Source organism: Pongo abelii, chromosome 7 (assembly GCF_028885655.2).
Source record: "Pongo abelii isolate AG06213 chromosome 7, NHGRI_mPonAbe1-v2.0_pri, whole genome shotgun sequence".
Taxonomy (NCBI): Eukaryota; Metazoa; Chordata; class Mammalia; order Primates; family Hominidae; genus Pongo; species Pongo abelii.
Genome location: NC_071992.2, coordinates 12,496,004 through 12,513,283, shown reverse-complemented (window position 1 = coordinate 12,513,283; position 17,280 = coordinate 12,496,004). Strand labels below are relative to the sequence as shown.

Sequence of the window (17,280 nt, the reverse complement as noted above, 5' to 3'; positions counted from 1 at the left end):
TTGGCACAGTACAGCAGCTTTGCAACCTCCAAAAGTATTTCGGTTTCAGTTCCCAGGAGTACATCCACAGGTACTTGGTGCTTTGCACCATTGACTTTGATGGGTCAGTTTTGAAGTATGATTAAGAACACATTCTCTTGGAATGTGCTAAATTTTCAAATTGTTAATGGTACTAAATATGCAAAGACATCATGTCGTACAGCCTCTACATTTCTGCAGCATCATTTCAACTTATACACTTCAAAGTTTTCCTGTACATTCTCCTACAGCATCTTTGATATTTTTTGGTTTCCAAATAGTCTGCTTGTCACCACCTGTGTGTATTGAGTGCTGAGCACTGCTACCCCTCAAAATGTTAAGATTCCCCTGTGAGGGTTTTTGTTTCTGCTTTACCCTCTCCACAGCTTTTGATCTGATTCAATAACATGCTTGGTCTATGAAGAGGAAAGACTAAAAAAAATAATAATAATAATCAGAGCTTAATGTGATGTAGATTTCAAAAAAATGTTAAAGTTTTAGTTGTAATTTCTGAAAATCATAGACCATTGTAAAGAGAAGTTTTTATTAAGGTTCTGGAATTTAGATTTTGAGGGTCCAACAGATTCTATCAGGTGCTGTTGAATGTCCTATATTTCCTAGCTCTTCCCATGGTTTCTGGTTATGTTCCAAATTTCTTCATATTCAGCAATGACAGCTTCAACACTGAGCTAAGTTTTAGTTTTGGATTCAGTGTGCAACCTGGAATGGGTGAAGGCAGCTGAGAACAATCACAGATTCTGGGGCTCTAGAGGCATGTTTATTGAGGGCCAGGATATTGGGTGTGGGTTCTACCAGAACAATAAATCTCAAAGTTTGCTGCCTGGACCAGCAGGGTCAGCATCACCTGGGAATTTGTCAGAAATGCAAAGTTTCAGGGCTAACTCAAACTACTGGATCAGAAACTCTAGGTTGCGGCCGGGCAATCTGTTTTAATAAACCCTCCATGTGATTCTGGTGTATGCTGATGTTTAAGAACCACTGAGCCACTCAAACCATAGTCGCTTAAACACAATAAAAGCTCCATTTCTCACTGTCTTAGTCTATCAGGCTGCTATAATAGAGTCCCACAGACTGGGCAGTTTAGAAACAACAGAAGAGTTTTGAAGTTTAGAAGCCACTGAACTGCTTTTGCACCTTGGTTCAAAATAAACTGACCATATATGTGCAAGGTTTTTTTTTTTTTTTTTTTTTTTTGGACTGTTTTGTTCCGTTACTCTGTGTCTCTTGTGGTCAACACCACACTTTCCTGGATATCATAGCTTTATAGTAAATCTTGAACTCAGGTAGCCTCCTGCTGTCCTATGGAGGTGGAGGGGAGGGAGGATGGGAAGACCTATGAGCACCTACTCAGAGTGGAGAAATGTCTTAACAACTCTCCTGCACCCTGCCCCCCATTACAGAGGCCTCCAAATGCAAATATAATTATAAGCATGGCTGGCCTGGGGTAAGGCCTGAGTCCTTGACTGCAACTTCCTTCAGAGACTGCAGTTCACTGCCTGTGCTCTCCATCTGGTGTGAGTAGGGCAGCTTTCCCCTCTAAGGTCTGCTAGGAAAAGCCTTTACAATTGCCATGGTCAGGCCTGATTTTGGACTGGAACTGGACTCCTCAGTTTTTGGCTATAGTAGGTCCTCTGCATTTGCACCTGAGTTTTAGAATAAGCTTGCCAATTTCTACCAAAAAACCTGCTGGAATTTTCATTGAGACAGTGTTGAATCTATAGGTCATTTTGGAGAGCACTGGCATTTAACAATACTGAGGCTTTGGATCCACCAACATGGTATACCTCCACATTTATTTAGGTCTTTTACATTTCTCTTAGCAATGTTTTGCGGTTTTGATGTGCAGGTCTAACATATCTTCAGTCAGATACAAATTTTAAATATTTTTGATGTTAATAAATAATATTTTTAAAATTTTGATTTCCATTATTTTGTCTTATAGAAATACGATTTTTGCATATAGATTTTGTAGCTGCAATGTTGCTAAACCAGTATTAGCTCCAGATTTTCTGTAGACACCATGACATTAACCTAAATTATGTGGTATTAATTTAACTGACACACAGCACAGGTATTATAGGTGAAAAGCTGGTGACCACCCCCCCCCCTTTTTTTTTTTCCCCACCACAAGACATTTGATAAAATTGTCAACTCAATACCTTAGCAGGCAGACTACCTGCTCTTTGAATCTGTAGTAGCAGGGAAAATGGTTGGGAGTGAATCTCTGGGTCAGTGAGAGAGTACTGACTTCTTCCTGTCTCTTTAGCAAAGTATTTTGAGAAAGATGAACTCAGGTAAAAACTAGTCATTTTGTTAACAGAGCTGGAAGGAAATAAAGCTATGCTAAGATGGAGTTCTCTGCATGTAGTCTGCAATACAAATTGACTGAGTGGTGATTTCAAGCCTTCTAGTTTTGATAAAGCCAAGAGCTATTACACTTCTGACAGCAGAAGATAAAACTGTGACCCAAGGCACTTCTCAAAGGCCATCAGCAAAGTGTCCTCTGCTGGACAATGGAAGCCAGACAAGCAATAGAGATATTAAGGGCACTGCAATCCTAACCATGCCTGCTGTTTTTGCTGGGTGCAAGCATATAGCCATTAAGTTAGTAGGTATAGGAGATATGAGAGTCTCGTAAATAAAAATGAAGAGTAGTTAGGCATAAGAAATATGACTAATTGAGATCTGTATCTGTGGTTATTTGTAAAAGGACCTATACAAGGAACAAATAGATAAGAAATCCATTCAGTATCTTTTAAAAATTGAATTGACAAAGAAGCTATTAAGCCTAGCTTGCCAATGCCTGTGTCTATCTGACCCAACTAAAGTAACCCACAGTCCCTCAAAAGTGCACCAGTAAGAAACTGGATATAAAAAGATGTGTAGCCTCTCATGGAGCACACTCTTTAGCGTGCCCTTCAGATGGAATCATGGATCATGGGTAAGAACCTCCCAGTGGGTAAAGACAGTACCTTCAGATGCAACAAACCAGAGTTCCTCCTGGAAAACAGAACTGGGGTCTAACCAAGAATTTACTTCATTACCTTTGCAGTCTCATCTCCTCTTCACATTTGCTTAGACAAAGAACTACTATTTTGTCCTCACTCTTCTTCCTACTTCACCACTGCATACTGGCTGTCCTACTTCACCACTGCATACTGGCTGTCCTACTTCACCACTGCATACTGGCTGTCCTACTTCACCACTGCATACTGGCTGTGTGAGGAAGGGAAAGGGGAATAAATAACATAATTTACTCTGTAGGTCATTGGACCATGAGGAGTTATATCAGACTTGTAAGGGACTGTTACATCTTTAGATCATGGATGCTGAGCTGGATGCAGTAACTGCTTACAACTCTGGGTTTTCTCTCTTCAAACAGGGTGTGTTCTATGTGTCACAAGGGTATCCATGGATATTTGAGGGGACAGAGGAGTAGACTGTGACACAGTTGTCCAAAGAACATTCTTGTTTTATTATTAGAACTGCCAAATATCCAAGTATTATTTGGATCTATAGTCACTCCGCAAGAGAACCTCATCTCCCACCTTCTCAAGTTAGATGTGGCTGTTAGATCAGCAGTGACATTAGATTCTCATCAGAGGACAAACCCTATCGTGAACTGTGCATGTGAGGGATCTGGGCTGCACACACCTCATGAGAAGCTAACTAATGCCTGATGATCTGAGGTGGAACAGTTTCACCCCGAAACCATCCGCCATCTCCCCTTCCCCACCTGTGGAAAAACTGTCTTCCATGAAACTTGTCCCCGGTGCCAAAAAGTTTGGGGACCAATGGATTACGGGGAATGTCTGAAGAAAAGGAAGTCCTAGTGGTGAAAAAGGCATCACTGAAGGCAAAAATGTTCAATTATTTCCTCAAAAAACCAAAGAAACTCAACGTAACTTTTCTTGCAGCTATTCTGGTAAATGAAAAACTCTTGTTTTTGAAATAAGATATATCTGTTCTTTAAAAATGCTTATTCTTTTATAATTATAAAAGTAACAGCCATTGGAACACTTGAGAACATTGTAACAATATAGAACACTTAAAATAGTTTAAAGACAATGAAAATCAGTAGAATCCCACTATTCTGAACAACAAAAAAAATTGCATTTTTTTCCAGTTGTTCAGTGGGTGTGCAACTGGGAGTACATGCATTTTCATATATACTACACATATACACACACACTGCATTTCTGTTTTACTTTTTCATTTAACATCAAAATTAATTTTTTTTTTTTTTTTTTTTTGAGACAGGGTCTTGCTCTGTTGCCCGGGCTGGAGCACAGCAGTGTGATCATAGCTCACTGCAGCCTCTACCTCTCTGGCTCCAGCATTCCTCCTGCCGTAGCCTCCCAAGTAGTTGGGACCACAGGTGTGTGCTACCACACCACCATGCCCAACTACTTAAAAACATTTTTTTTTTTTTTTTGGTAAAGATGGCGTCTCGAACTTCTGGCCTCCAGCAATCCTCCTGCCTCAGCCTCTCAAAGTGTTGGGATTACAGGCGTGAGCCATCATGCCAAGTAACTATTTCTTCACACTAAACATTCTTCAGCTTAGTTGCAGAGTATTTCTAGCATGTGAAACTTCATACAATCAACCACAAAACACAGACAAATCAGTACGTATCAAAAAGAAGCAACTGAAAAACATAAAATATTGTCTTTGACAGAATGACTATTTTTTCAGACGCTTAATAGTGACCAGGCCTTCGCAAGCCTAGAAGGGACTCCTGGGGGTGTTTTCACGAAAGGCCTGTGGAACCGACTTGGTATAGCCTCATAGCAATAACAAACAGTTTAGGCATCATTTTGCCCAGGGGAAATACAAATTACAAAATCAAAGCTAGAGCCTTTTTAGTGTTGTATGCCTGGCAACACACTGCATTCTACACTATAGCACTGCTAAGCCTCCTGCCCTCCTTACAGTCCAGACCACATGAAAACAAAGTGGTAACTAAATCCATGCAGGAAGCTCGGTGAAAGCCTCCTTTCTGTGGGTGCTAATCTGAAATTCCTTCCCCTATCTGAGACGACCTGCCATTTTGGCAGAACATGTGTTAAACCAAAATCTCACACAGATTAACTCCCAAGTCACTCACCTGGCTCCAACCACTTTACATTTAGTTTGGGAATGTCACAGGAACAAATGTCATCTCCTATGATTTGAGAAACAAGAACCATACAACGCCATTAAGTCCACCTACACTGCCTTAATGGTGCTGTTGGTGCCTTGCTCCCGTATTTTGGCCCCTGCAAAATGGGCTTAAATATATTTGTAAATACATAACTTAATATTGAATTCATCTTCCCTATTCCGCGCATTTTGAGAACTGTGCTTAGTTTTCACTTTGGACGAATAGGAACCCTTCTGATGGCCGTCATGACAATGTCTCCAATAAAAATGGACAGTCTAGCTGGCTGCAAGGCAGGTCCTCTTCTATCTTACTGGGCACTGTTAAACTGCGAAATCGGGGCGACACGGCAGCAACTTTAAAATCAAACCCCATCCCCAAGGGCTCGGCGCTGTTTTTTGGCCTCTGCCGCTTCACGTACTTGGTACGACAGGAGCGCACTTGTTCTCTGCCCGAGAACTTCGTCCCGAGAGAACCTCAGGAACTCGCCCGGCCACACCCCCCGTCCAGGGAAGGAACACGCCCCCGGTGACAGCCGGTACGGCCCCGGCCTTGGGCAACCTCGATTACGGGCGGCCGCCAGCCCCGCCAGCAGCGCCCGCCCGCGCCCCTGTCGCCCCCCGGTTCCGGCCGCGGACCCCACTCTCTGCCGTTCCGGCGGCGGCTCCGCTGCCGGTAGCGCCGTCCCCCGGGACCACCCCTCGGCTGGCGCCCTCCCATGCTCTCGGCCACCCGGAGGGCTCGCCAGCTCCTCCTCTTCCACAGCCTCTTTCCCGTCCCGAGGATGGGCAATTCGGCCTCGAACATCGTCAGCCCCCAGGAGGCCTTGCCGGGCCGGAAGGAACAGACCCCTGTAGCGGGTAAGCACTGGCCACACGGAGGGCGCGGGCGGCGACGCTGCGCATGCGCGCCTGTGCCCGGCGGCAGCGCGCCCTCCGCTGCCCGGAAGGAAGCCGTGGGCTGGCCTCTGGCGGGTCGCGGGGTGGGGGTCTGCGCAGGCGCGAAGGGGCCCCGGCAGTGGTCGGGGCGACGCTGGGGTCCGCTGACGTGCCTTTGTCTTTGTTTGGCTTCTCATCTTCTGGCGCTAAACTGGGCACTATGAAGGAGTCTAGTGCATCGGTCTCACTTACCCGGAGTGCATACCGTGGCGGCCCCAAGTTTTGGGCAGGAAAGGCGCCGCTGGGGTCTGCCCTTGCTCGCGGGCGCCCGCGGCGCTGTGCCTGCGCCCTCCGTTCTTCTCTCCTCTGCGCCGGCCGCCGGGACCCAGGGCACCTGCAGCGGGGCTGGTGCGAGTGTTGTCCCGGGAAACGCCGGAATGAGACGAGACGATGAAAACCTTAAGTGTGGAACTGCGTTTCAGGCCAGTGTTCTGGCTGCAAGAGTCACCCCTAGTACCCCCTCCTGCCCTAGGTCGGTCCCGCTGTCCGCAGGGGGCAGGGGCTGCCGTGTGCTGGGTCAGCTTAGAGCGATGCTCCTCAGACTTGGAAAACTTTCTAGTTGTTCTCACACCAGTACTTTGGGAAAATACAATAAGGGTGAAATACTAGAAAAATGTTCACGTGCTTCGATGCCATGTAATGGTAAACTGCTGTAAAAGTTTTCAAAATCTTTCAATTTCTGTTGCAGACAGCACGGGTTTCCCAGTACGAGGGCCACACGTTAGTATTACCTTAGCGCAACGCTTCTCAAAGTGCCCCCACCTGCCGCCGCAGCAGCATCACCACCTGGGTTGGCCTTGCCCCATTACTGAATCGCAGACTCGGGGGGTGGAGCCCAACAATCTCTAAAACAAGTCCTCCAGGTGATTGTAATGTACGCTGTAGCTTGTAAACCACTGTCTTAGAGCTGTTGGAGGATTAAGTGATGCTTAATCTTCTACACATGGGTCAATACCAGGTAAATTCAGCATTTAAAAAATTTCCTTAGAAGTTTCTTTTTCTTTTCCTTCAAGAATTGTTGAGGATAGGAGGAGGTCATATTGAGAGTTTGTCATCTCGTAGAATAATCAGTATGAGATTAGAAAAGGTAGAGGTTTTTTGGATTAGAGGCAGTTTAGAAATTGTGTGACTGGCTTATTATTAATCGAATTAGCAGTTTCTGTTTCCTGGTTTCCCCATCATTTCACCTCCGACTCAGCCGTAAAAGTTTATTTTTGATTCAAATGCATAGATTGAGTTTTGAAACAAATCTAGATTAGTAAACATCTATACTTATATAGGGATATATAAAATATAACCAGATTATCTAAACCTTATAAATGCATCTTAAAATTTTTTCTTTCTTTTACAGGCAGGTATTTATAGTGCATGTTTAAAGGCAATACTTTTCAAATGCTAAACTTTCTCAGCTTGTGCTTCCCGTTCACACACTACCATATCTTTGCTATGCCCTCCCATACACCACAAAAAAAAAAAAAAAAAACCCAAATAATCCAAAAACTCTTGTTCAGGTTTCCAAACTGGTTCAAGGTCAAGATGGACCAAAATTTACTTTGGCTTTATCTTAACCAAAGCCTTCCCAATCAGTTTCCCAATATGTAAATGACATTTTTGGTAAAAGATTACCAAACATTTCAGAAATGAGCCAACAATTTTTTTCATATCCCCATCATGACTTTTAACTGCAAAACCTCAGGACCTGGTTTCTTTCCAGTCTCTACTGTCTCCATATAGCTGTGAGTGTTTTTGGTACACCGACACATCTCTGTATCTGGGACAGTAAACTTTTTTTTTTTTTTTTTTTTGGTGTAGGGCCAGGCCTACAATGCATATGTCCTTATTGTTCATCTGTTGTAACTTTTTACACAAAAAGTGTTTGAAATTTAGATTGTGGATATTCCAGTCTCCACTCCTGAACCTTGACAGGTTGCTGAAAGCCCTGACTGGCTCCAGAAATGGGCAGTGTTATCTCTTCAGTGGGTTTCAGTAGCTGTAAACTTGAAACTTAAGGATTTAGTATTGTTCTGAAGGTGGAATTCACCTCTATTGCAACTTGCATCCTGGTTAACAACTCCTCCCTTCTCTATATTACCTCCATGCATGTCTGTTCTTATTTGTACCCTGACTCTCAAAAGTTGCGTGACAAAAGCATCACCTTTTGACTGCAGAAGGCCTGTTTCTTTAGTGCCTTTAGATACCATTACCAAATACTTGTGGTGTTAAGGATTATCATCTTAGCGTTCATCCTACCATTTTTATATTCTTAAGGACAATTCCACCTTTTTACAAACTGGGGCCAAGATTTCCACCTTGCAAGAAGGAAAGAGTCAAACCTTCAAAGTTTTTCAATGTTTAATTTATCCCAGGCTACCCAAAATGGATCAAAACATGAACAGGCCTACTTGGGTGAGTGGTGAAAACTGAACCTGCGCTGGACTGCCTCATTTGCAGCCTGCTTTGTTCAGGTTAGGGGGCATCTGGGCAGCGCTGGCTGGCTGGTAGGGCACACAGCAGTGTGTCTGCCCTATATATGGAGATGGTCACATTGTGCTTCAGTGCCTGACCACCAAGCAATACTCTGAGAACTTGGGACTGAGGGACAAGGGGAATTCATACTTGTTGAACTGTATTGGTATTGTATTGTGCAAAATAGGCTGCAGGTAGAAGGCTCATAATTAAAACCTCAGATTGCCTTCCATTTTGTTAAGATGTGGGTTCCTTACAGTCAGAACTGATCTTATTTCTGGTGAATTATTATAATTATTGTAAAAGTCCAATATGGTTTCGTTTTGTGTCCTCACCTAAATCTCATTTCGAATTATAATTCCCACCTGTTGGAGGAGGGGCCTGGTGAGAGGTGATTGAAACATGGGGGGTGGACTTTCCCCTTGCTGTTCTCATGAGAGTGAATGAGTTCTCACGAGATCTGATTATTTAAAAGTGTGTAGCTTGGCCCTTTGCCTTCTCTCGTTCTCTCCTGCTCCCGTGTGTGAAGATGTGCCAGCTTCCTCTTCTGCCATGATTGTAAGTTTCCTGAGGCCTCCCTGGCCCTGCTGTCTGTACAGCCTGTGAAACTGTGAGCCAATTAAACCTCTTTTCTTTATAAGTTACCCTGTTGCAGGTAGTTCTTTGTAGCAGTGTGAAAACAGACTAACACAAAGCCCAACATTTATGTGGAACTTATTTTTGCATATTGGAAACATTGCTAATCTGTGTTTGGGAATGAATCTTACCTTCTTATAGAGTATCAGTGGGATCAGGTGTTTGGGATTTGGAGCTGTCGTTTAAAATAACTTTGACAAGTTTGATCTTATCTTGGCTTTCTTGCGTTTACATTCTTAGTGTTCATTGTATTTTTTCGTTACAGTGCTTTTTTTGGGCACTAACAGATGTTAAAAACAGATGTAGAGCACCATTAGAAGGTATTCTTTTTTAAGAACTTTAAATAGAAAAAACAGTAGAACAATGTATTAATCCAAAAGGTGGCTCTTTGAAAAAAAAATTGAACTACACCAATAACATTTATAAACAATGAGGTAGTCTCAAGAAAAAGACGAAAGTACAAATATACAAAATAAGTCCTGAGAAGAGGAGATTATAAAAACAGATAATTTAAAGAATATTAGGAGACTACTGAACTCTTTGAAAATAAACTTTAAAACTTTGATGAAAATGATAATTTTTAGGAAAATATAATTAATCCAGATTGACCCCAGAAGAGGTAGAAAATTTAAGCAGCTTGATTTTTATAGAAGAAATAAAGCTATTAAAGAGTTACCTCCTCCCAAAGCATTATGTCTAGTTTCACCAAGAGTATCTACCAAATATTTAAAAAGCAGATAATTCCAGAGCAGGAATAAATGGCTATTTCCTTGACATGACATATCTATTTGAACCCAAAAGCCCACCTTAGGCTTAATGAAGAAACATTGAGATTTCCACTGATGTTCAGACCAAGACGAGGAGTGAGCACAGCCTAGTACCTTTTACAGTGTGCACTGTTAGCAAAATTTTGGTGTTATCTTAGTTTTAATCCCACCTTTAAAAATAAATGGTACCTTTTTTGTATTAAGGAAACTTCCACCTTTTTATTAAGTGTGATCTAGTTGTTGATTTAGACTTTGTAAGAAGGTAAGATTCAAACCTTGAAACTTCTTAATGTTTAATTTCTCCCAGGCTACCTAAATTGGATTATAACATGAATTGGCCTACTTTGAGTGATAGATTATTATTTTACATTGTAGGTGCAGCCAATGTGGTCAGACAAAGCAATTTGAGAAGTACAAAAGAGGAAAAAGATCAGAAGTTCTTAAATACATAAGGGAATGCAGCATTTGATAAAGGTGGTATCTCAAGTCAGTGGGGAAAAGGTGAAATATTCAGTAAATGATGTTGGGACAACTGGGTAGCCATATGGAAAAAAAGGTTGGATCTCTACACTGTAAGCCAGGATAAATTTTAATGTTTGATGGAATAAATTCCAGATATATGATGATGATAGCTCACACTTGTTAAGTGTCTTATATGCCAGGCACTGTAGTAACTTACTAATGCATTTAATACTTACAGTAACCCAAAGAAGTAGTAACTGTTATCACCACTTATAGATGTGGAAACTGAGGCCCATAGATGTTAGGCAGTTTAAACAACGTACATTGCTAATAAGTAGTGGAGCTGGGATATGAACCTAGTCAGTTTGGATATAGAGTTTCTGGCCTTAACTCCTATACTCTTTTTCCATTTAGGTAATTGTAAAAAATGAAACAGTATGAGAACAGAATGTTTTTATAATCTGGGTGTGAGGAAAGCCATGACTTAACCATGACTTGAAAATCAGAAAACGTAAAAGAGTGATAAATTAGATTATATCACAGTAAAGAGACTGATAAGTTAGATCATATCACAGTAAAATTCTTCTGCATGGCAGAAATCACCATAAGCAAAGCCGAAAGACAAACTATGGTAAATAGTTGCAATTCGTATCATAGATGAAGGACCAATCTTTTTAATTATATAAGAAGCTTCTAGAAATAAGAAAAACACCAACATCCATTGGAAAGATAGACGTTAGGTTATGAACAGACCGTTTACAGAAAAGTACAATTGGCTCTTAAGCATATAAAAAGATGCTCAACTTCACTTATAATGAGAATGCCAATACCATTTTTCATTTTTCAGATTGGCAAAAATCCAGAACTTTGACGATACACTGTGTTGGTAAATTCTTAAGAAAAAATACACTCTTGTACATTGCTGGCAAGAGTATAAATTGGCTCAACTCTTACGGAAGGCAATTTGGTTGTATCTATCAAAAATTTAAATGCATATACCTTTTGACCCAGGAATTCAATTTCTGGGAATTTATCCTCTGGACGTAACTTCCGTGCATGCCAAATGATGACTGCACCAGGTTATTCAGTGCAGCTTTGTTTGCGTAGCACAAGACTGGAAACAACCCAGATGCCTATCAGTAGTGGCTAGTTGAATAAATTGTGGTTCATTGAAACAATGGATATGCAGCTGTTAAAAAGAATGTGGAACATCTGTGCGAATGGGCATGGAGGGATTGCCAAGATGTAGCGTTAAGTGAAAAAAGCAAGGTCTGAACAGTGTATATATATATAGTATGCTAACTTTTTTGTGAACAGAAGGGAAAATAATATGTATAGAGAAACTTTGAAAGGATAGCTAAGAAATTAGTAGCTGAGGAGAGGGCTGTGTAATGAGATGAGGATGGATGGAAGACATAGACTTTTTACTTCATGCTTTTTTGTAACTTGCTTCTTGTAATGTGACTGCATTTGTGAATTAAATAACTCCACTTTGAAGATGATCTGTCTCGCTGTTTTTAGTCTAATTGACCACCTTTCTGTCATCTTTTGTCATACTTAACTTGAAGTTTTTTTTTTTTTTTTTTTTCGATTTTGCTCTCTTTTTCTTGTCAAGTACATCTTTTTTCTCCAACTTGCTTTTGTAATCAAAATCTACATTTTGGCGTGATTTAAAAATCTAAATTTAGAGAGTGAAATCGGAATAAGTTAATCCAAGTCATTTTACATTTCATAAATATTCATTTTTATTGAAGCATCAATTGTGGTGGCATCATTTATACAAAGAACAGATCTTTGGGGACAAATTCCTTCCACTATTATGTAGACGGCGTTATGTGTATTTCTTTTATTGTGAGTGATGTACGTTGATTTTTGAAAGAAAATGATAGAAAACAGTTTTCCTTCTAGAAAAGTTTTCCTCAATGTGTGATTAATTTCTAAATTGTAGGATACAGAACTGTTATTTCCCCTCTTTGCATCCTGCCCAGAGCTCTTTGATTTTACAACCTGTTCCAGAATGTTTAGTGTTTCCCTGAAGTCCCTGGGATGAGGGTATTCTGTACCTCCCACAATGTGATCCTTACCTACTTTCCCAGTCTTTTTCTCCACTGTGTCCCTATAGAACCCCATCTTCTGCCTAATGTGTTTCACTGTTCTGCCTCTGTATTGCTCACACGACCATACCCATAGCGTGGATTGCACACTCGGATCTTTTTACTTATTCATTCATTAAATGTCTATTAAAGGCCTGCTTAGGAAAGACCTGTGTTGTCCATATATCCTTGTCTTCAAGGAAGCATCCTTGAAATTTGCCCTGCTCTAATTCCCCTTCTCCCGGAAACCCATCCCTTTTCTCTCCAACCTAAGTGATCCCTTTCTTCTCTGCTGGACGAATAGCTATGTACTACTTTATGAATCCTTTCTATGGCATCTTGCGTTGCTAATTAGATGTTTTATTGCATGGAACTTGCACAATCTGTCTCACCTCCCCACGTAGTGAGCTCACAGCACTTCACCAAGAGTGCTGCCCACACCAGGCAGTCAATAGTGTTTTATGGACATTGGGAAGAATATGGTTAATGACCGAGAACAAAGACCAGAAATATCATCTTTTCGTGTGACCATCATGATACAGAGAAGTTAACAGATTTGCCCCATTGTCCATGGGCCATGTTCAGAGTTTTTCCAGTAGTGGTGATGGATTTTGGCTGATTTCTCTGAACTTTTCCCTGAGTTATTTTTGCGACTTTGGCCAGGATGAAGGGTGGGGAACCCCTCATCTTTAAATCTCTGAGCAGAGACTTGCTATGCATCTGCAGCAGTGGTGGGGAAGAGGTCATCAAGCTCAGTGCAGTCCACGTGGGGCCTTGGCCTGTGATCCTCAGGCTCAGGAGTCACTGTGAGCCTCTGCCTTGGGTGGGAGAGGGAGGAGAGGACAGCTGAGGCAAGGAGTAGGAGGCTGGTTGGGTGAGGAGACATCAGCCTGGGGCATGGGTCTTATGAGGGTGAGTGGCCGCCAGGCCCTCAACAAGGACCAGAGTGGAAGCCTCTTTGCTAAGCTTGGTCTGTCTCCTGCATGGGTCCCAGCAGCCTGCCGTCAGTCATCCGTGCCTCTTTGGCAGATGGCCAGGCCCCTTCCCATGCAGCAGCAGCAGCAGCAGCAACTGGCTGGCCCTGCCCTTCTGTTTCAGCCAACCCTCTGGGGATGTATGGAAGACTGAATTCTGCAAGAGATGCTTTCAGCGTGTCAGTGCATGATGAATGAAAGTTGTGGATCTTCTACATGCTGCTCTTATCTTTCTCACATCATAAACTCCAAGTTTGTGAGCATCACAATATTCATCGATATGTAGCACTACACAGTGAACTGAGGGCAGGAATTGACTTATTCTTTGTACCTGGAACACAGTAAGCTGATGATAAATACTTGTTGAAAGACAGTAGCATATAACCTGTTGAGTTCTTTGAGAGGCCAGTGTTCCTCTGAGCAGTATCATGCCAACAGACACATGCATGTTATGTATTATGGCACGTAATCGGTAAGTCCATAACTGTTGGAGTAATGGGGAGGATCACAGTGCATTGAAGGATACAGGAAGCATCGGGGTTTGGGGGCCCCGGCCTGCATTTATGGTTATGTTATTGGTTTTTCCTATCGCATCAGAAAACTTTATTAGCTAGATGGAATTTTTGCAGCCAAATGAAAATGTATATGATAGGAGTGGATCGTGTTAACTGCGTCAGATTTCCAGTGAGGCACTGAGTTGTCATCAGGTAGCAATTCCACCATTTCCACTGGTGTCTCTCTCCTTACCACATTTTAAGCTAAAAGAGGTAAGAAGTCAGAAGGGTAAGAGTCTGGCCATGGCTTTGCTTTCTTCTCTCACTCTTCCAACCACCCTCGTCTGAAAGCTACATTTCACCTTGTGAAAGTTCTGCCTTTCTGTTTCCTAATACTTACGAGATGCTGTAACCCTGAACTCAGATCTAAAACCAAACTTACCATTTTGCTTCCAAAAGATTGACTGCATATTTTAATTTCCCAACCTCTCTCAGTGGCACTGCTCTCCTGTCAAATCCCAGAAGCTGCAGTCAGGGTCATCTTTGAGCCTTACCTCTGCGTTTGAGTTGTCCTTCCTCCCATGAGTCCCGATGACTTCTTTCCTTCATTGGTCTCTGATCTGTCTTCACTCTCCCCTGCCTGAGCTGTTTAGAGCATTATCAACATCTCCCTAGAATTTGAATTTCATTCTCTCACTGCTTAGGGAACAGCAGCAACTCGGACCTGTCCAATGACACTCTTCAGTGCTGGACACTTGCTGTAGTTTGCTGCTGGCCTCAGTGTTCCAGATCTCCTCTTCCACCCCGAGGCTGACTCCTGCTCTGAGCTCCTTCCTCCCAGGTTGCTATGGTCTGAATGCATATGTGCCCCTACTGAATTCATGTTGAAATCCTCACCTCTCCTCCTCAGGTGGTGGGATTAGGAGGTAGGGGCTTTGGGAGGTGACTAGTCATGAGGGTGGAACACACATGAATGGGATTAGTGCCCTTATAAAAGAGACCCCAGATAACTAGCTAGTCTCTTTGGCCATGTGAGGACACAGTGAGAAGGCACTGTCCGTGAGCCAGAATTTGGGCTCTCACCAGACACTGAACCTGCTAGTGCTTTGATCTTGGACTTCCAGTCTCCAGTGCTGTGAGAAAGAAGCTCCTATTGTTGATAAGCTGCCAGGTTATGGTAAATTGTTACAGCAGTCTGACGGACTGAGACACAGGATGTTTTCTTTTTTTCTTGCAGCCCTGTCTAAAACATCTTGGGGCTTTCAAGGCTAAACTTGGCTTCTTCCACTTCTCTGCCGCCCCTTGGGGCTGTTTCAGCTTAGATTGCTCTTAGAGTTGGAGCTGGAACTAGGGCTTTGGGGCTCTGTTTTGTGCTTTCATTCCAGTGTCTCTCCTTGGGGAGATGAAGGTAGAATCCTTTTCGTATATTTGGTGCTTAGTGGTAGTCATTTTCCCCGCTGTGTTTTCTGAACTCCTAGCGTGGTTATAGAAGCTCCTGGCATGATCAGAGTTCTCAGATTCCAGCTGCTTTCTCCTGGATATGCTATCAAAATGCTCTCTCCATTCAGTGAGATACTCGATGACTTTGACTCATGATGCCAAATACTTGATTTTTCTTTCACCGGAGACCTGCGTGTCCTCTGGGTCAGCTGGTACCTCTTCTGTAAGCTGGGCCTCTTGTGAAAGGGGACATAGGCTATTGCCTAATTTTTTTTTTTTTTTTTTTTTTAAGCATGGTTTCTTGTATTTCTGTAGGAATTTTGTATCCTTTCATGGAAGTGCATCTGTAGTGTTTCTCAGCAGGGTATGTTTCTGATCCACTAACTTGTTGAACAAGTGTATTAAATTTGCATCATAATACAGCAAAGGCTAGTAATAATGAAACAGGAAGAAATGTGGTGACAATATATTTAGAAGATTATAATTACATTAAAGTATAAAATTTAGGAACATCAGATGTCTTCCCAGAGCATGTTTATAAAATGAATTCTTTCAAAGATGTTACCATAGGAAAGTAATATTAGTGTTGAATTTTCCTTTAAAAAGTTTTCATATTTTACCTTTGATTGAAAAAAATTAGTTTACCATTAGGTATTTTATACTTTGCATAGGTCAAAAGTCGTGCAAAATTAAAAAGCATTGTTCAGATGAGGCCACAAATTATTCTTTGGCCTGCTGAAAAGATCTGATGTTTTAACAGATTGTACCCAAAAGGGAAGAGTCATGAAAATGAAATACTTTGAGGGAATTCAAAGCTTTCCAGCTGGGGAAAAATGAGACCTGAAGTAAAATTTTGAATGCATTGTCGTTAGCAGATGAAAACCGCTTAAGAGTTTGCAGAATGGAATAGCTGGCTGTCACAGAGCCCCCGAGAAAGCACTGCATTGCTGAAAACTCCATTGCCTTACCTCTTCCTGAGAGGCAGTTTATAAAGAGCCACCTCATCTACCAGTGAGCCCTCTGCAGGGACTTCTCCTGGTTCCTGGGGTGTCTGGCTTACCATTCAGCATTCCTCGTACCCCGAGATGTGTGCATCAGCATGAAGGAGTGCTTCTCAGAGCCCCAGGGTGTCCAGGTGGTCCTGATAACAGAGGGCGCTCAGGCTGTCTGTCCCTGACCAGCCCCATGCAGGTTGCTGGGAAAGCGCCTGACACCAGGAGTAGAAACTTCACGTGGTGGCCCATCCTCGGAATGTAAGAGGGGTTTTCAGGAGTCCACTCTAGATAACTTAAAAAAAAATTTTTTTTTCTTCAGGCTTATGCTCATACTAACAAGCTCTGTGGATTTATTTCAATATGTGGAATAAAAGGCAAGAATTATTTTCTGGTGCAGGTTAGACCTTGGATGAGTAGGGTTATGCAGCTGTTTGCTGCAGTAGTTTTGGGGAAACACACACCTGACTTAAGCTGTGTGAATTTGGATATGAATTTCCAGGTGTAAGATATGAACCAAAGGATTTCTCTTAATGTAACAATGGAACTCAAGCCTGAACTATTTTTGTTCATTAACAACCTGGCAGTTATTTTTTCAGAATGAGATTTATGAAAGAGCTGAAGTCTGGGCTTCATTTTGTGTATACATTTGCTTCCGCTGTTGCCGGATGGTTGGTAAACGAAACTGATACAGTTTTTAAAGTGAGGACTCTATTGTTTACTCTATATGTTGTTTTAAAGTAGGAAGGAACAGAGTCGCCCTGCTATCAGTCTCTGGTTTCTCCTCCCAGTGGCGCTAGGAGTCGCCTCTTCTGCCTGACAGTGCCTGCTCCTACCCT

General features: G+C 42.2%; 1 protein-coding gene across 10 annotated transcripts in view; it reads left to right on the top strand.

The window, feature by feature from the left end:
- The first annotated feature begins 4,298 nt into the window (after positions 1-4,298).
- The window catches only part of MSRA (methionine sulfoxide reductase A), a 385,886-nt gene continuing 372,904 nt past the window's right edge, over positions 4,299-17,280 (top strand). For 3 of the 10 annotated variants that reach the window (XM_063726510.1, XM_054561185.2, XM_024251322.3), the window contains exon 1: positions 4,299-6,039. In XM_063726510.1, coding sequence (XP_063582580.1) covers positions 5,898-6,039 — 142 coding nt within the window. In that variant the 5' untranslated portion in view covers positions 4,299-5,897. Of the gene's footprint in view, positions 6,040-6,167; positions 6,760-17,280 lie in introns of those variants that run through there. The other 7 variants (XM_054561180.2, XM_063726509.1, XM_054561182.2 and 4 more) reach the window with 6 other exon arrangements.